This window comes from Crassostrea angulata, chromosome 5 (genome assembly GCF_025612915.1).
Source record: "Crassostrea angulata isolate pt1a10 chromosome 5, ASM2561291v2, whole genome shotgun sequence".
Taxonomy (NCBI): Eukaryota; Metazoa; Mollusca; class Bivalvia; order Ostreida; family Ostreidae; genus Magallana; species Magallana angulata.
The window spans coordinates 57,034,147-57,050,427 of NC_069115.1; the positions used below are offsets into that span (position 1 = coordinate 57,034,147).

The window sequence follows — 16,281 nt, forward strand, 5'->3', positions numbered from 1 at the left end:
ATTGATCTAGTTGATACATGCTACTTTTCTGAAAAAGATTACAGACCTAGTGAAGTTGGCTATAAATAATTACAGAAAAAAAATGATTAAGAGTTGTTTTCAATATCCCTGTCTTTGTTTTTCTGGTTTGGTTTCTAAACTTGACGCAATCATGACAAAACATCGCAAGAAATTAAAATAAAATGTATGTTTTTACCAAAGTTAAAAACCTGTAAAGTTAAGAAAGTTGAAACAATAAAGGTTGTCTGGTTATTAAAACCTATATATGGTAAGGCGAAATAAAGTTAACAGTCTTCGCTGAAGATCAAAACCTTACATATAAAATATATACTTTATAAAGCACAATGAACAAAAAGGTTTGGTCACCATATTGTTTTGTAAAGTCAACAGAAATAAAGAAGGCGATCGCCAACTGCACATCCTTGGTTCTTTCCGATAAAAGAAAAAAATCAGCTCTGCCAAAGATGTACGGGAAGGTTCAATCGTGTAGTGCATTCAATCAAAGATGGTGCAACATTATTGTTCATGACAAAAATAAAACTTGCTCTGTGTTATTTTCACGTCACACAACAAGAGTGTGTTACGTACAGTGCAAGATGACATACAAATTGGCTGGAGTACAAGTGAATATTTCCCAGAATTCCTTTTCAGTAATCATAATTCCAAACATGCGTAAATGCAGCTAAACTACTAGTAAACGCAGATGCTATATGTAGGAACCAGGGTGGTAGCAATAATAATCTCAGTTTTTTTTAAAAAGCCAATCCACGTGATGTTCGACATTAATTTACAAGTGAAAAAAAATTTGATCATTTTTCAAATATGGGCAAATTTTACAAAAGTTTTTCAAATTGAAGTATTAAATAAAATTTATTCATCAGTTATTGATTGAAAAATCACTAAAATCTAAAACCCTCGCTATAATTTGAATTTAAGCGTCTTTGCGAAGCTAACAGTTAAAAGAATATTTATACGAAACAAATGTTGATAACATCGGTCCATGAATGCAACAAAAGAGTAATAAAAAGGGAGATTGTTATTTTAAAGTTCTAAATCAATTGTGCGAAAACAAAATATCATAGTGGTAACGTCTTTTTCTCGGTAGAATAAATACAAGAAAATATAGGTTTAAGAATAAAAACAAACCGTTGTAAGTCATTATGTTATATTCAGATGATACGATTGCTCTAATGTCTACAAATAATTCGATGAAATAATTTAACATCACATTCTTCACAGTGTACTGTGTATCATACACACGTATCCACTTGGAACTGAATGCGCGGTCTCTGTAGACGAGGACGTCATAATCAGAATCGTTTGACGATGTCCATGTAAATATCACATTGCCCGAAATGAACATGGTTGATTCTTGTAGGATTTGACCTTCAAATAAAACAGAAATTGTGAGAATAAACATCAAAGATAGTTTAATGGATACATGTTTATAATAAACACAAGAGAACTTGTCAGATATTGAATTTAAAGTAGAATACCATCGTCAGTCTGTTCCAAATATAACTTTTGTGCCATTAAAACAATTTTCATTTTTAGTTCACAGCTCAGGTGAGCTTTTCTATTTTTTGTGTCCAGCATTTGTCTTTCTTTTCGTCCCTCTGTCCATCCGTCGGTAAACTAATCTAACCAAACTTGACACCAAGCATCACTAAATAAAGGGGATTCAATTTTTGAAAAATGAAGGGCCACAATCTATTTCAAGGGGGATAATTCAGAATTATTGAAAGTTGTTGTAAGGCATTTTTTAAAAACTCTTCTCAAAAGCCATTTGACCAGAAAAGTTGAAACCTCAATGGAAGTAACACCAGGTAGTGAAGATTCAAGAATGCTAAACTCATGATTCCTAAAATAGAGTGGGGCTATTAGGAGGGTTTGCATTTTTACATTGTTGTAATTAGTTAAAATCTTTAAAAATATTCTTTACAAAAACAATTTGGCCAGAAAAACTGAAACCTGTGTGAAAGCATCCACAGATAATTTAAATTCAAGTTGATTTAATTAATGATCCACGGGGGATAGGGTGGACTGCAATGGCTCTGATTGAATATTTACATTAAAGTAAATAGAGATCTTTGAAAATCTTCAAGAAATGGAATTTGATGTTTAACCTCAGCGAACGTGCATAAAAATTAGAAGTTATTTATAAACAAGACATACCATACTAAATTTTCAATATATTTGACTTTAATGCCATGAAATTGATTTGACCAGAGTTGAGGCTAATGTTGCAAAGGTAAACGATATAGCCCTTGGGCCTCTTGTTACTGTATACTGTCGGTAAAAACATAATACTTGCAAGAACTCATATCTGTGAGCTTCTATATCAAAAGCATAAAGCCTTACCTTGAACAAGACTTATTCCACAATGTATAATGTACAGAGCTATGAATAACAGCATTTTAGGAGCTATTCACACGCAAAATATCAATAGCAAATCTACATCAATTCATCTTATCTTCTCCTTAACTTATCAACCAATAAGATTATGATGAAAATTTTCCTATTTGTGCCCTACTTATAAAGAATTTAACTTGTTTCCCGTGGATGAACGTAAGATGATTCTGTTCTGGGTGTATGAAGTACAGACGCTTGTTTCTGTATAGTCTGGTAATTGTTAGCGTCAATTATTGATAATCTTTAACGAAAAATTTAAAAAAAACTTGTCAATTTCATCCATATCCAGGATATTTTTTCTTGACACGTTTTATGTGTTTACCCGTAGAAACTCACAAGATGGAAAATAACTTTCTTACGGAGATTTGAAAATGGGAAATGTTTATTTTTTCTATTCTAACTCGGGACATCTCAGATAACTGTTTTAAGTTAACACCCGAAGTACATATTTTAACAATGCAAAAGTCCTTTTAGAACTTTAGCCATGTAATCAAACCTGGCAACAAGAAGAGGTGTTCTAGAGGAGACCTCTTTTGATTGTTTATATTTTTAAATACATCCTGAGGTATTTATAATTAATCAAATAATCCAAAAATAATTTGCCTTGCTAATATTCTAAAACAGAGTATAGTTAAAGTTCAACTTTTATTTACGTGAAGAGTACACACCTACCCCTTTTTAGTAAAATACAATTATTTCCGCTTTTACAGGAAACGCAATAAGGAGAGTGTTTTCTACAATACACTTCTTCTTAATGCTTAAACAGCGTCCACATCGTCGACAGAAAAAGTCGTTTTACACCAAAAACCTCTATTAACAAGGGATTTAAAAAGAATAATAATCACACTTGGTTTTTTACCTACATTTATTAATCGTTGATACTTTAACTCTTTCTTTCAATTAAAAGTACTAAACTTTGGCCAGGCCCCGAGGTTATAAAACTTTGTCCATATTCGTACTCCAGCTCGTACTCCGTACTTGGAGTATGTGCTCCACTGAGTACGGCTCTAAAAACCGAGGTTATAAAAGTTTTAGAGTACGTTCTCCGCTGAGTACTATTTGGTGTATGCTCCAAAAGCCGATCGATGAAATTTTACGTCTCTGGAGAAAGACAGAGGACGGTAATTCATGTAAATAGGCAAACTGTACATGTATTCAGATTAATTATTTATCAACAAAATGTAGCACATTATGTACATGTACATACTACCTTCTTCATCCATCTACAAGCATGGAGATGCGTCTGCATCTAAAACCTAATAATTTTTAGCAACAAAGACGATAAATCCAGTGTGATTGGTAAAATTATCAACAAATTGTGTTTGTCAAATCTCTCTCTCTCTATCTCTCTCTCTCTCTCTCTCTCTCTCATGAAACTCAGATAGTGATTCATGCATGTGATGATTAAGTATAATTTTGTTGTAAGGAACGATATGAATATAAATGAAAGAAGTAAGAATTTACACGGATATTTCAACATAGAATTTAGTTCGAACATCTTAAGTTTTCCTGGTTTTTTAACGATTTTGATATCTTACATGCCAGGAAAAGGTCAGAAACGACGCCATTACAAAACTGAAAAGTCACTGCCCCCAAGTGGATATCTCTTAAAATATTTAGTGAGCAGTTCCTGCATTAGGAAAAACATGGAAGAGTTAAATTCAAAAATAGAAACATACACTTAGGAAAATCACCAAAATACTGAGAAGATCCGTTTATTTTCATACTTACATAGTATACACTAAGGAAATTGCAACATACTATATTTGCCTTAATTCTTGTGAGAAAAAACATCTAATATCTTGAAGGTGTGGGGTGCAGGTGGGGTGGGGGTTGGAATTGCATCAATGAACATATGCCAAAAGCCAAGGACACACGTAAAGTTTCTCATTTCAATATTTTTGGGAATGTGCACGAGAGTTTAAGAAAATTCACTAATTGATTTTTTTTGTTGAAATTTCCAATATGAAGAACACGTTAAACCGAAACAACGTATTCAAGGAAACTATGTACTAAAGTTGCTGTAACACTTTTTGTGGGGTTTTATTGATGGTTCAAGTTATTCTCACTTATAGTCTGTCCCAGGTTCTCGGTTCCGGGATATTTTGACAATTTTTAATAAATGTCAGAGAATTTTTTAGTAAAATGAATAAAATTAAACGCTAACAAAAATTTCCAAACAAAATAACAGGTAACTGACCGCATAAATGTTCCCTTAGTTATGTATGAGCCGATTTTCAAAGTCTACGGGACTTTACAATGTTAATTTCGGCCATTGCTGCCAAGCGTACGAGGGAGTAGTTATTATTTTTCATGCGCTTTAAAATAAATCGAAAAAAAAATAAAACATAATGTTTTATTTAATCTGTGCAAATATAAATGATAATTTAGCTATTTAGCGAGACTGTTAGTTATCCTTTTGTAAATTCGAAGTCAGGAAAACATAAATCCGAGTGGGATGCAGTACAACTAATGATGACCTATATATCGATACGTATAAGTTACGATGCGCTGACATTTTAAGCATGATGAGTGACTGTTGGGACTGTGAACGTTTCAATGACAGCGCAACTGGAAAGCTTTTAACAAAGGTATGTTAATATTTTGTTCTATGTATCGTAAATGGTTTGATAATAAGAGCAATCATTATACTTCAGTTGTAACTTGTTTATAAATGAATCTGCAGTGCGAAAGCGAAAGTAGGGTACCCCTGTGAGTTTTTGTTGAACACATACCGTTAAATCAATCACTTAATATATTAAACAGGAATAGATTGAAATCCTCACAAACTTGACAATAACCTACTGTTAATTTGACATTGGCACACTTGTAAATCTGTGGGCCAATGATTATATCATGTGAATGAAAGTAGGGGTGGAAAAACATTCAAAGAATCAGCATTATAAAGGAGCATTCTTCTTGAAATTTTGTTCATTGCTTTTCTCTAACCCACAGCTTAAAATTTTAATTGTTTATTGATTAATTAGTTCAATTTCTAAACATGTATTTTACCTTACTTTTGAAATTTAAAAATAGAATTGTATTTATTTATTTTAATTTTATACTGTTATTAATGGTTATAATAACCAGGCCAAGATACATGTATGTATGATAATTTGTTTCATGTAAATTACCAACCATAAGCCAAAGAATTATTTGATATCTGCAGTATTTTGTTTCCTGTTCCATTTATGGCTTTAAATGATAATATAATTTCATTAATGAAATAGTTTCTTTTAATATGTTATAGAATTATATATTTTTTTATGCCATTCTTAAAAAAGTTTGTTTAGAATTGCCGCATGGAGGTTTCTAGACCCAGGAGAGAGGGGATGGGGATTTTTTTTTCAAATTTGAAATTTATCTTATCAAATTTTGATAAAAAGAAAAATCTCCATATAAAAACTTCTTTTTCGCAAATAAAATTTCATCATGGGGGAGGGGAATTTCAATGAGGTGTAAGGCAATTCCAAACAAACAATAATTTTACTTTGGCCTTATGCAAGATCCAATTACAAACATCAGAGGTCATCTAATTCGAGCAAGCTGAACAATTTAAATCAATATTAATATGCCAGCTGTTTTAAAATTTTGAACAGCAAGAATATTCATCAATTGAAATTAGTTCAAGAAGTCATCAATAGGACAAAATATTGCTGAACTACAAGTACCTGTATACAAAGCAGAAATTGTTATTAAAATTTTTAGCAACTTGCAATTTACAGCTAATATCCATATTAATCCCATTCAGCATCTACATTATAGTATTAAACATAGTTTTTAAAAAAAAAAAACAACAAGGAGAAATGTTATTATAATTTTATAATGTTTATTTTGTACAGAGGTCATTCATGATCAAACCTTTTGTTTTCATTATAACGTGAAAGATAATCATTAACAATATATTTTATAATGATAGATGTGAAGTTAAAATTAGATGTTTGATATTATATTATCACAGATGTGCAGCATCACAGTCTTTACATGTGATATTAATAATGGAAATTTTCAATTTCAAATTCAACAACAAAGCGGCAGAATGAAGTTACTTGTATTTGTAAACTAAGCAACTAATCAAAGATGTGCAATATCACAGTCATTACATGTAATTATTATAATTGAAATTTATAATTGCAAATTCAACAACAATTAAAGCAGCAAAATGAGGTTACTTGTTTTTATAAAATAAGCAACCAATCACAGATATGCGATATCACAGTCATTACATGTGATAAATATAATTGATATTTACAATTTCAAATTCAACAACAATTAAAGCAGCAAAATGAGGTTACTTGTATTTTTAAAGTAAGCAAACAATCACAGATATGAAATATCACAGCCATTACATGTGATAAATATAATTGAAATTTACAATTTCAAATTCATCAACAATAAAAGCAGCAAAATGAGGTTACTTTTGTTTATAAAGTAAGCAACCAAATCACAGATATGAAATATCACAGTCATTACATGTAATAATTATTATTGAAATTTACTATTTCAAATTCAACAACAAAGAAGCAAAAAGAGGTTACTTGTATTTGTAAAGTAAGCAACCAATCACAGATTTGCAACATCACAGTCATTACATGTAATTAAATCAATTTAATTTATAAATTCATATTAATCACAAAATTTACAAAACGTGTGGGGAGGAAGCTACTGGTAATACATAATTGTGATTGAACTTGAATAACATATATACAGGTATTATAATGGAAGTCCCTGTTACAAAGAGAGAGCTGAGCGCTATAGGAAGATTGATACTATAGATGAAGATCTGCTGACGAAGCCATTCATAACATGCAGAAGAAGAATAGTTGAAGTTTCACTTCTCAAAAGTCAGGTATACTAGTTCAGTATTGGGACTGCTTTTATAACTTACCATCTTCATATATATAGTCATTAAAATCAATGAAAAAGATTAACAATGGATGGAAAAGATCATTTGTACAAGTAGAAATCATTTGTAGATTAATTTGGGAGTTGTATTATGTTTGATCACCCTAAACAAGCATGCATTATTAGCACATTTAATTTATCATTCATTTGTAGTCATCATGCTACAAGACAGATCTAGAAGGTAGGGGCCCATACCCCTTTGAAAATTCAAATATATTAATAGGTCTCAGATGCATCAATTATGATTTATCAAATGATATTTTGTCTCGTAGCAAAAAGTATACAAAATATTTATTTATGTGAGCAATACTAGTACTCTGGGTGCTGGATGGACAACTTTACTGTTTTAAATATTATGAAAGTCGAGACAAACTCGAAGAATGAATATTTGTTGAAGAGAAGGATTAAAGTTTTTAAAAATTATTTCAAACAGTATTCAGTATATTATTTAATCCTTATTGTTCAAAGAGAGGTAAAATATACTTGTCAATTATCATATTTACCTGTAAAAAAACTAATTAAAGATGCTTAGTTATAAATAGCAGTCCCATGAATAAAGAAATGAAACTAATCACTGATACAAAATTTCCAAAAAAGTTTAAATTACCAGTTCGTTAATAAATAATACATATACTGTGGAATCATTAGATTTCGTGGTGGCTCAATTTTCGTTGAATTCGTGGGTACCTCTCATCCACGAATCAACATCTTCCACAAATGAATATATAAGGGTAATAAAGTCATATTTCCTTCGTAGGTTTAAGAGAATACACGAAATTATGTCCCCATGAACCTGTAAAATTTAGGCAATCCACGAAAACTGCGGATATGAGAAATTGTTTTTACAAAATAATTGAAGATAGGTTGCGTCTGACCTTAAAGACACAACATTTTAAAATATTTGGAATGTTGTGTTTCTGTCAGAATAACAAAAGATAAGCTACATTACCGGTACGTAAAATATTCTTTAAGATGTTTTCAAATATGTTTTCCCCCAAATTATGTGGGACTACATGTAAAGAATACTGGTACGCCACTTTTGAAAATTGAAAATTAATTATGAAATTAGGTGTAAATCAGTGATTAATTTTCTTTCTTTTACCTTTAAAAGGGAGCAGTTCTCCAGAGACCATGGGAAGGCTCATGAAGGAGCTGGATTCAGTCCATACAAAGCGATCCAACATTGGACACACTTACCTGACTTTAGAGAGGGCTTGGTACATATGCGGTGACTCCACCTCTTACACACCTCACACTCAACCCAAACAATCTTTCGAGACTTTCCAGGAGCATTGTAATCACCACATATGCAACAAGTGACCTCATTGTCAGACTCCTCAACGAAGCCCATGGATTCGTCAGAGTCAGAGTCATTTTCGTCATCACCAGAATCTGTGTCCATGTCACTGTCACTGTCTTCCGAGTCCGTCAAGTCTATGACCACAGGAGCAACCTCCTCATCCTGGACTCCGTCGAGTTTCCACAGTTTTTCTTCGACCTCTCTTATCACGTGACTCTCTACCTTACGCCACTTCTCAACCCCATAAGTTGATCTAGCCTGATTAAAGAGTTCCTTCACTTTATCTTTCTTAAATGTGGAATTGCTCCTGGCGACGAAACTTTTTAATTCAGCCCAGACCAACTCAATAGGATTAAGCTCACAGTGATAGGGAGGTAGACGCAAAACTGTGTGACCTGCCTTTGAAGCCAAATCGTCTATAACATATTTAGGACGAGGCTTATGTTGCTTCACCAATGTGATCAATTCAGCCTTGATCATTCCCGGGGCGTAATGGATACCCTTTCTATCAAGCCAAGACTGGATCTCGGCCTTCGGTGTCGACGAAGTCGGACACTTAGACTCAGGATCTAGATGACTGTGATAGGAAGCATTATCCATCACTATGACTGAATTAGCCGGTAGGTTAGGGAGCAACTGCTCAGTGAACCACTTCGTAAAGTTTTCCGAGTTCATCTCGTCGCGATAATCCTGGTTGCCTGTTTTCGACTCGAAAATAAGAGCGGATCCCGGGATCATGCCCACAGCCGAAGAACCTGCATCCACAATTATCAGACGAGAGCCTTTCCCAGATGGGACAAAACGCCCATGACCTCCACGATGTGACTCAAAGGCAGAGGTAGATGTCCTAGGACAGTCCACCCAATCTCCCCTTGCTACATGATTGGTGTTCAACCAAGTCTCATCCAAATACACAATAGGACGACCCTCCTCTCTAAACTTCCTAATGGACCTCAGGTAAGTATGTCGCATACTTACGATGTCATTCCGATCTCCAATGTAGCGTTGGTTGGAACCTGCTTTGTAGAACCTGAAAAAAAGGATATCATGTTGTTATGCACCTATCATCTTTCATCACATAATTTTATTTTGGTTCGAATGTTTTATTGTCATTGGTCTTTGTCTATCATAGTCTGTTAAAATTTTACATTTTTAATATCATCTTAAGTACAAGATATATTGTCAATTTGCCATGTTAGGATGTAGACACCAATAATGAAGCTTTAAATGCAACCATGACACTCACTGACAGGTCCATCTATGGGCTATGGTATTCCAGGACCGTCATGACCTGTGAGGCATGTTTAATTGGCCATGATATGCTAAAGTAAAGTCTACCTGTAATTTTTATTTTTTCAGATCTAGAGTGCATATGACTCTTCAGTTTTACGTCATGACAAAGTGATTTGTCTTAATGTGCTTACCTGAACCCAAGATCCTTCACGAGTCTCCCCAATGAAGACTTGAAGAGCCTGACTCCCTTTTCTACCAGAACATCCGACAGTTGGCGCAATGAAACGTACTGGCCCTTCAACTGCATGTCATGGATGGTCCTCTTCACCAGGTCTGCATCGAAGTCATCCAGCTTCCTATCGGGTCCAGGTTTCTTCTTTGGAGCAGGGACTTGCAAATCCTCCACCACCATATCAACTGGGTCTTGCATAACTTTTCTCTTTAGAGTATTCTCAGATATTCCTATAGATGTAAAAACAGATTTTATTAAATATGTATTTACTAGTACATGTACCATGTAAACAAAACATTTGTGTTGCATGGATTAATACAAATTCATGCTAACAATTTTATAAATTTAGGTCTCTAAGCTAAGTCACTCAGAGAACCTACTGGCTTGCTATCTGTGAATGTAAGTTGTCATCCATGGTGCTTTGTGCCAATGTTGAATTTAATTTTCATCATTTGTTTTAGGAAAAAAATGCATCCAAAGTATCAAAAAGGATATCGATTTTTGAGAGGAATTTAATGAGTTTTCTATTTACAAAGACTTATTTTTACCAGTTGCGAGTGAGAGTCTTTTCAAAGGGTTTTTGATATTCTTCACCCTCCCCTGCTTGCATTCCATGGTAAAATGCTCATATATCTTCTTTAAAAGATCTGTAGGCTGTAGAAAAGAACATGCATGTTTTAGATTAAGAACACTAGAATCATTGCATAGGTGTTGGAAGCAGGGGGCTGGGGGCTTTTGCAAAGTTAGTCCTAACCATTAGGCATATAGCATCAGGGAGGGGCCACCCCCCCCCCCATTCAGGGAGGGGCCAACCCGCCCCCCCCCCCCCACTTCTTCTCGCAGCAAGCATAATTGTTCATAAATTTAAATATCAAATAAAATATCAAAAGTGATATTGAAAATTGGACCCAGGGATTAGGAATTTTTCATGATTCTAGAGAAAAAAAATTTTTGGTAGGTAAGATTCTTTTTTGGAGTAATAGTTATACCCCTCCCAAACGGATTAGAATTTTCATGATTTTGGGAATTAGGTTTTTTTTTTGCTTGTCAGATTTCTGATGATTAGTCTAGCGCCCCCCCCCCCCCACTTTCAATTTGCTTCCGACGTCACTGTATTCATTTGATTCAATACCTAATCATGTATAAAATTAACCTACAGAAAAGCAAAAAACATCGAATTCTATGTGAGCATTTTAATGATGTCAAATTCATTACTGCACACGCTTTAAGATTGCATGATTTTAACATTAAACACACTGTTATCTTCATATATCTGAATCGGATCAATTTGCCTTTTTCAAACATAGATATACCTGTATTAAGTAATAAACAGCTATGTTAAAAAGTTCACTGTGATACTAGGAACTTGGTTGGCACCCCAGACCTTGAAAGTGAAAATAAAAATCCTTGCCAATTTAACCTTTTTAAAATTTTGTTCTATAGGTTAAGCTTACTTTTTTTTAAACTGTCCCCAAAAATGTGTGGGGGGAGGGGTATCTTTATTTTAAATTTATTTTAAAATATGTCAAATTGCATTGTTCATTTTGAGAAAAATGCTCCATGTTGTATACCTGTTTATAGTATTCCAGTTTATTCTATTCATTACAAATTAAATTTTGCAGGACAAGTATCTTATGTTTGTTGAAAATATATTCAGTCTGACTCTCTATATGATAGTACACCTGAATATACACTCAAAAACCAAAGAATATCAGTTTTTCTTCTTTTCCCTTTACTATTTTAAAGTATTTTTCATGGAAAACAGATGTTGGCACTTGCAATTTTTTTAATATGTGAAAATTTTGATTTATGATGAATATTATTCAATGATTGCTCATTTTTAATATGTTTTTAAATTTCAAACCCTTCATTGAAATAAAATTTTAAAGCTGTTATTTCCCTTGCAGTTTGTTTATGCAAATTAACTGATCTGATTAAAGAATGCTTTTTGCACATTAATGTAATTATCTTATATATATCAAGATCAAGATGTATATATAGCATTTATACACAGGTACCTGATATTTTTTTTAAATATTTTTTACAAGAAAATAATTCCATGTACTGGTACTATATTAACAAAATAATTCCATGTACATAATACATGTAATTATATTAATTATAGAACATGGACAAGTACATGGAATTATTTTATTATAAAAATGTAAAAAAAAAAAAAAAAAAAAATGAACCTCAGGCGCCTGTGCATTTAAATTGTTTGTCCATTCACAACTTAATGTAGCATAATTTTGATCATTATAAGTTGTGAATAGCTCATATTGTTATAACATTTGAAGTGATTTTCAAGAACAATGCATGTTACAGTAATATAAATATAACTTTGTCCATTCACAACTTGTATTTTACACCCCCATACACCTTTTTTAAGAAATCCAAAATATTTCCATGTTATTGAAAGTTGTGAATGGCTCATGATATATCAGATTTACAAAAATGACTTCACTGTATTCTTTATGTATACGGATTTAATTAATTGGGGTCTAAAATGACATGGTACCTGTTGGTATTTAAACAAAGGTCATGGTCAAATTTTCGTGACATCATACAAAGCAGACAGCAAAGAAAACGTTGAGGATGTAACTTGAAATTCAAATCTTGCAGTGTTATGTCCAGGTGGTGATATATGGTCTTGCTTTTGGATTGCTATGGACGTTTAAAATATGATAATTGTGTTGTTCTTCTGAGGATAAGGAATAGTTTCAACGATGATTTCAAGGTAGGCCTATGTGTTTTCAAAATACTGTATTAATCTCAAAGAAATAATGGAGAAATAAAACATTTGGATGGAAGATTTTACCGTTAAACGGTTTCAAATTACGCTACGTTGATATCATTAACGTGTATACTGTAGAATAAATGGAAACAATGAAGTCCTTTTTGCAATATAATCGGAAAAACTCGAGTTGCAAGAAAATTTTTTACCTCCATACACTTGACTGGCTTCCCACCCTTAATCATAGGCATCTTTTTTTTTCTTCTTCTTCTTGTTTTTAAGGTTTTTTTTTAAAGTCAAAAGCAGACTATATTAGGCCTATATTTTTGGTTATTCTCGGAGCAGATGTGTTAAATTAAACGGCAAGTACAGAAACTTTCCGAACGTAAGCGTGAACGCGATCACCGTGCGCGACGTTACATACGTCACAAACGTAAAATTACGTATAGACACGAACTTATGTGAATAATGACAGGCCCCTGCCGAAGTGGTAGCCATTTTCTCCAATGTTAAATTCCCGTAAGGATCGAATTTTTGGCTGTGTAGGTTAACTGTTAGACTTTGAAAAACTATGAATATAGCAGATGTCTTGGAAATTTTTCATATTATTGAATGGATATCTTTTTAACTCAGTGATATGTATAATTATCGAGTAATCGTGCAAAATCTGCATCCAAAAAATCTTGGGACAGACTATAGTCAAGGCTTGAAAATGTGTGTTTAGAATCTATACATACACGTACTGTGTCATTTTTGGCAGTTGATTTTAATCAACTCTCCTATGCAGTTACTCAGACAAACCGAAAGTGAAACAGTGTTTGGACCTCAGCACAAATCATTGCTGCTGACAAGACTTAGTTCTTAAAAATAATTGATGAATTCGATGTAATGTATGCTAAAGCATTGTTTTTCAAGGAAACTTATTTAGAAATACCTTGAAAATAGTCAGATTTTAGATGGTACGAGCAATTTGAATATTTTTTGTAGTCGTATGTATTCCTACGCCAGAGTTCAATATAGTCTCTTTCAACTCTACGCTCGGCTGTCTCCGTAAATTCTTGTCGGAGATTTACGGTGTCAGCCGAGCGTTTGGTTGAACGAGACTAGAGTTCAATATTGCTTGGATCAATACAATTTTTGATAAATATTTATATCACTGATACATAGTTTGATTGAATTAATTTTATATTTGAATTATTTAACATTATTCATATGGGGGTTTCTCGACATTCTTGTCGAAAAAGTCCAAAAATTCATATTATAAAAATGTGCGTAATTCAAATTAGAAAATACATGTACTTGTCATACAAAATAACATATCATCGATTTTAAAATAAATAAACATCGACAAAATCAACTCCCGTCAGTTCTTCAGTACTTCCATTAATCTCAAGTAACGTCATTTGATATTTATGAACAAGCCTTTTCCTATTCATCTTTAAAATTCGAAATACATGTGTTAATTTTGATGCATTTGACATAAATATTTGATTACTTTAAATAAAAAAGGAAAAAAACTACATGAATTATCTAAATAGTTACTTGCTAATAAAATTAAACAATTTAATAGAGATGAATATTCCCACAGCTAAGCTATATAGAGAAAAATCTTTCACAGGAAAATGCGAAGAAGCTATTTTATCACAAGTAGTACATGTATTCTCAATTGCATTATTTAACAATAATCCCCTTCATCTCTCTCTCTCTCTTTCTCTCTCTCTCTCTCTCTCATAAATTCTAGCTTCTATCATGCGGATTATGATTAATGAAAGTGTTAAAGTGTTTTGTTTGTTTGTGTTTTTTAAACTTCATAATCAATTTATTAATTAGTTAAAGCACAGATGTTACATATTGTAATATACACATTAAAATGCTTCTTTTGATGATTCATGCGGGTTATGAAGGTAGTGAACATTGCAGAAAAAAATTATATAACCCACTAACGCGGGTTGTGTATTTTCTCTACAATGTCGCTACCTTTTTTTTCTTCTTTTATTAATTTTATATAAAACAATTTACAAAATTATGGTCATAGATAGCTTATACATAGATATGAATTTCAATTGAAATCATAATTCATTTTCTAGTATATAGGTACATGAAAACATTATTATGCACACAGTGATGAATATAATAAAACATACATAATAACACATAATGTATCGTACGAAAACATAATAATACATGCAAATATTGGAATGTTACATTCATTGGTTTACGTAGTAAAATAAGTTGAAACCCTGGCTTACCCGGTGGACATAACACATACATATGCATACAGTCCATCACTACGTCCCCGGGTAAAGAGCTAATACACATATAAAGTCCCTATTTGTATAGGGTATATTATTATTTTGAAAAAAATCACAAATATCAAAGTTTAGATATCAAAAGTTGAAAAAGCTCATTTTCTTTTGTATTTTTTTTTTTAGAATTTTCAGAACTGCACAGTGTGTCTTAAAATACTCTTTGAATGAGTGTTTTATCAATAAAATCGATTCGGGTAAATTTTCAAGTCTACAATACATTTTACATTTGTATATTCTATATGCAATAAATGACAAAAAATAATTATATAATTTGGTGACCTGTGTTTCTTCCAGGTAGAACCCCACAACAATATGTTTCCAATTAATATCAAAATTTAAGCACTCGCTTGCCGCTTTCCAATTTTTTCCTACATCAAAACTATCAAAAATAAGGTGTTTCGAATTTTCAATTTCGATACATTGTTTGAATTTAGCAGTGATATTTTTATTCCATTTGCTCACTAAAAGATTGTTACATAACAGATTGTTCAGTAGTTTGTAATTAAACTCAGCTAAGGCTTTGCCTTTGGTATTTTTAATTTTCTGTGTGTATATTGATTTTCATACATTTTTGCTTTCGAACTTAAATTCTTTTTCTAATTTAGATTGTGTACAAGGTGCTTGAAATTTACGTTCTATCAATCTTGAATAAAAAGTTTTGGTGTTGGGTTTATGGGAAATTATTGGTATTTGTTTTGTTTGTAAGTATGGAAGTTTTGAAAAATCATATTTGAGTTCAATTTGGTAAAAATTTGTTTTATTATTTTGTATTCACATAGCCAGTTTGTTCTTTTGCGCAATGTATCGAATGTATCCGACGAACTTTTAAAAGTTCCATTTTCTTCAAAAATATCCTTTACATATAGAATTCCGCTTTTAATCCAATTTTCAAAGCAGATTGTCTTACCTTTAGAATTAAATATTTTATTTGACCAAATAGGTTGTAATAAAAAAGATTCGGTAGAAAAGGCAGGTATTTTGGTTTGGGTATCATCTTTACATAAATTATAGCATACAAATGCTTGTTTGTAGAAATCTGGAAAGTTGTTAATTATACCATAGTCTTTGGCAACCATTGCATTTGTTTTCATCAGATATTCAATATCAATTTTTGTAGCCTTACAGAGACTTTTTAAATCTGAAAAAAAACAGAGAT

At 32.2% G+C, this 16,281-nt stretch overlaps 2 protein-coding genes and 1 long non-coding RNA gene across 4 annotated transcripts in view; 1 reads left to right on the forward strand and 2 right to left on the reverse strand.

Annotated features, from left to right (window-relative positions):
• The window catches only part of LOC128184926 (B-cell receptor CD22-like), a 40,108-nt gene that overhangs the window by 5,759 nt on the left and 18,068 nt on the right, over positions 1-16,281 (reverse strand). The window lies entirely within an intron of this gene.
• LOC128184927 (uncharacterized) lies at positions 8,444-10,732 on the reverse strand. Of its 2 annotated transcripts, XM_052854571.1 has the most exons (3): positions 10,631-10,732; positions 10,042-10,312; positions 8,444-9,647 (listed from the first exon to the last, which is right to left on the reverse strand). In XM_052854571.1, exons 1-3 carry the CDS (start codon positions 10,695-10,697, stop codon positions 8,459-8,461), a joined length of 1,527 nt encoding a protein of 508 aa, XP_052710531.1. In that variant the 5' UTR covers positions 10,698-10,732; the 3' UTR covers positions 8,444-8,458. The 2 variants fall into 2 exon arrangements, with proteins under 2 accessions (XP_052710531.1, XP_052710530.1); XM_052854570.1 differs by lacking the exon at positions 10,631-10,732 and having other exon boundaries at positions 10,042-10,391.
• On the forward strand, positions 9,435-11,975 carry LOC128184934 (uncharacterized). Its single transcript, XR_008243794.1, has 2 exons — positions 9,435-9,574; positions 9,977-11,975. It is a non-coding gene; the product is annotated as an uncharacterized LOC128184934 (long non-coding RNA).

What these genes read in the sequence shown, in the direction of transcription:
- LOC128184927 (XM_052854570.1), bottom strand. Translation starts at nt 10,391, where the DNA reads ATGCAACACAAATGTTTTGTTTACATGGTACATGTACTAGTAAATACA. An exon ending in GTGAAGGATCTTGGGTTCAG is followed by an intron (nt 9,648 to 10,041) that starts GTAAGCACATTA and finishes CCTTTTTTTCAG; the next exon opens with GTTCTACAAAGCAGGTTCCA.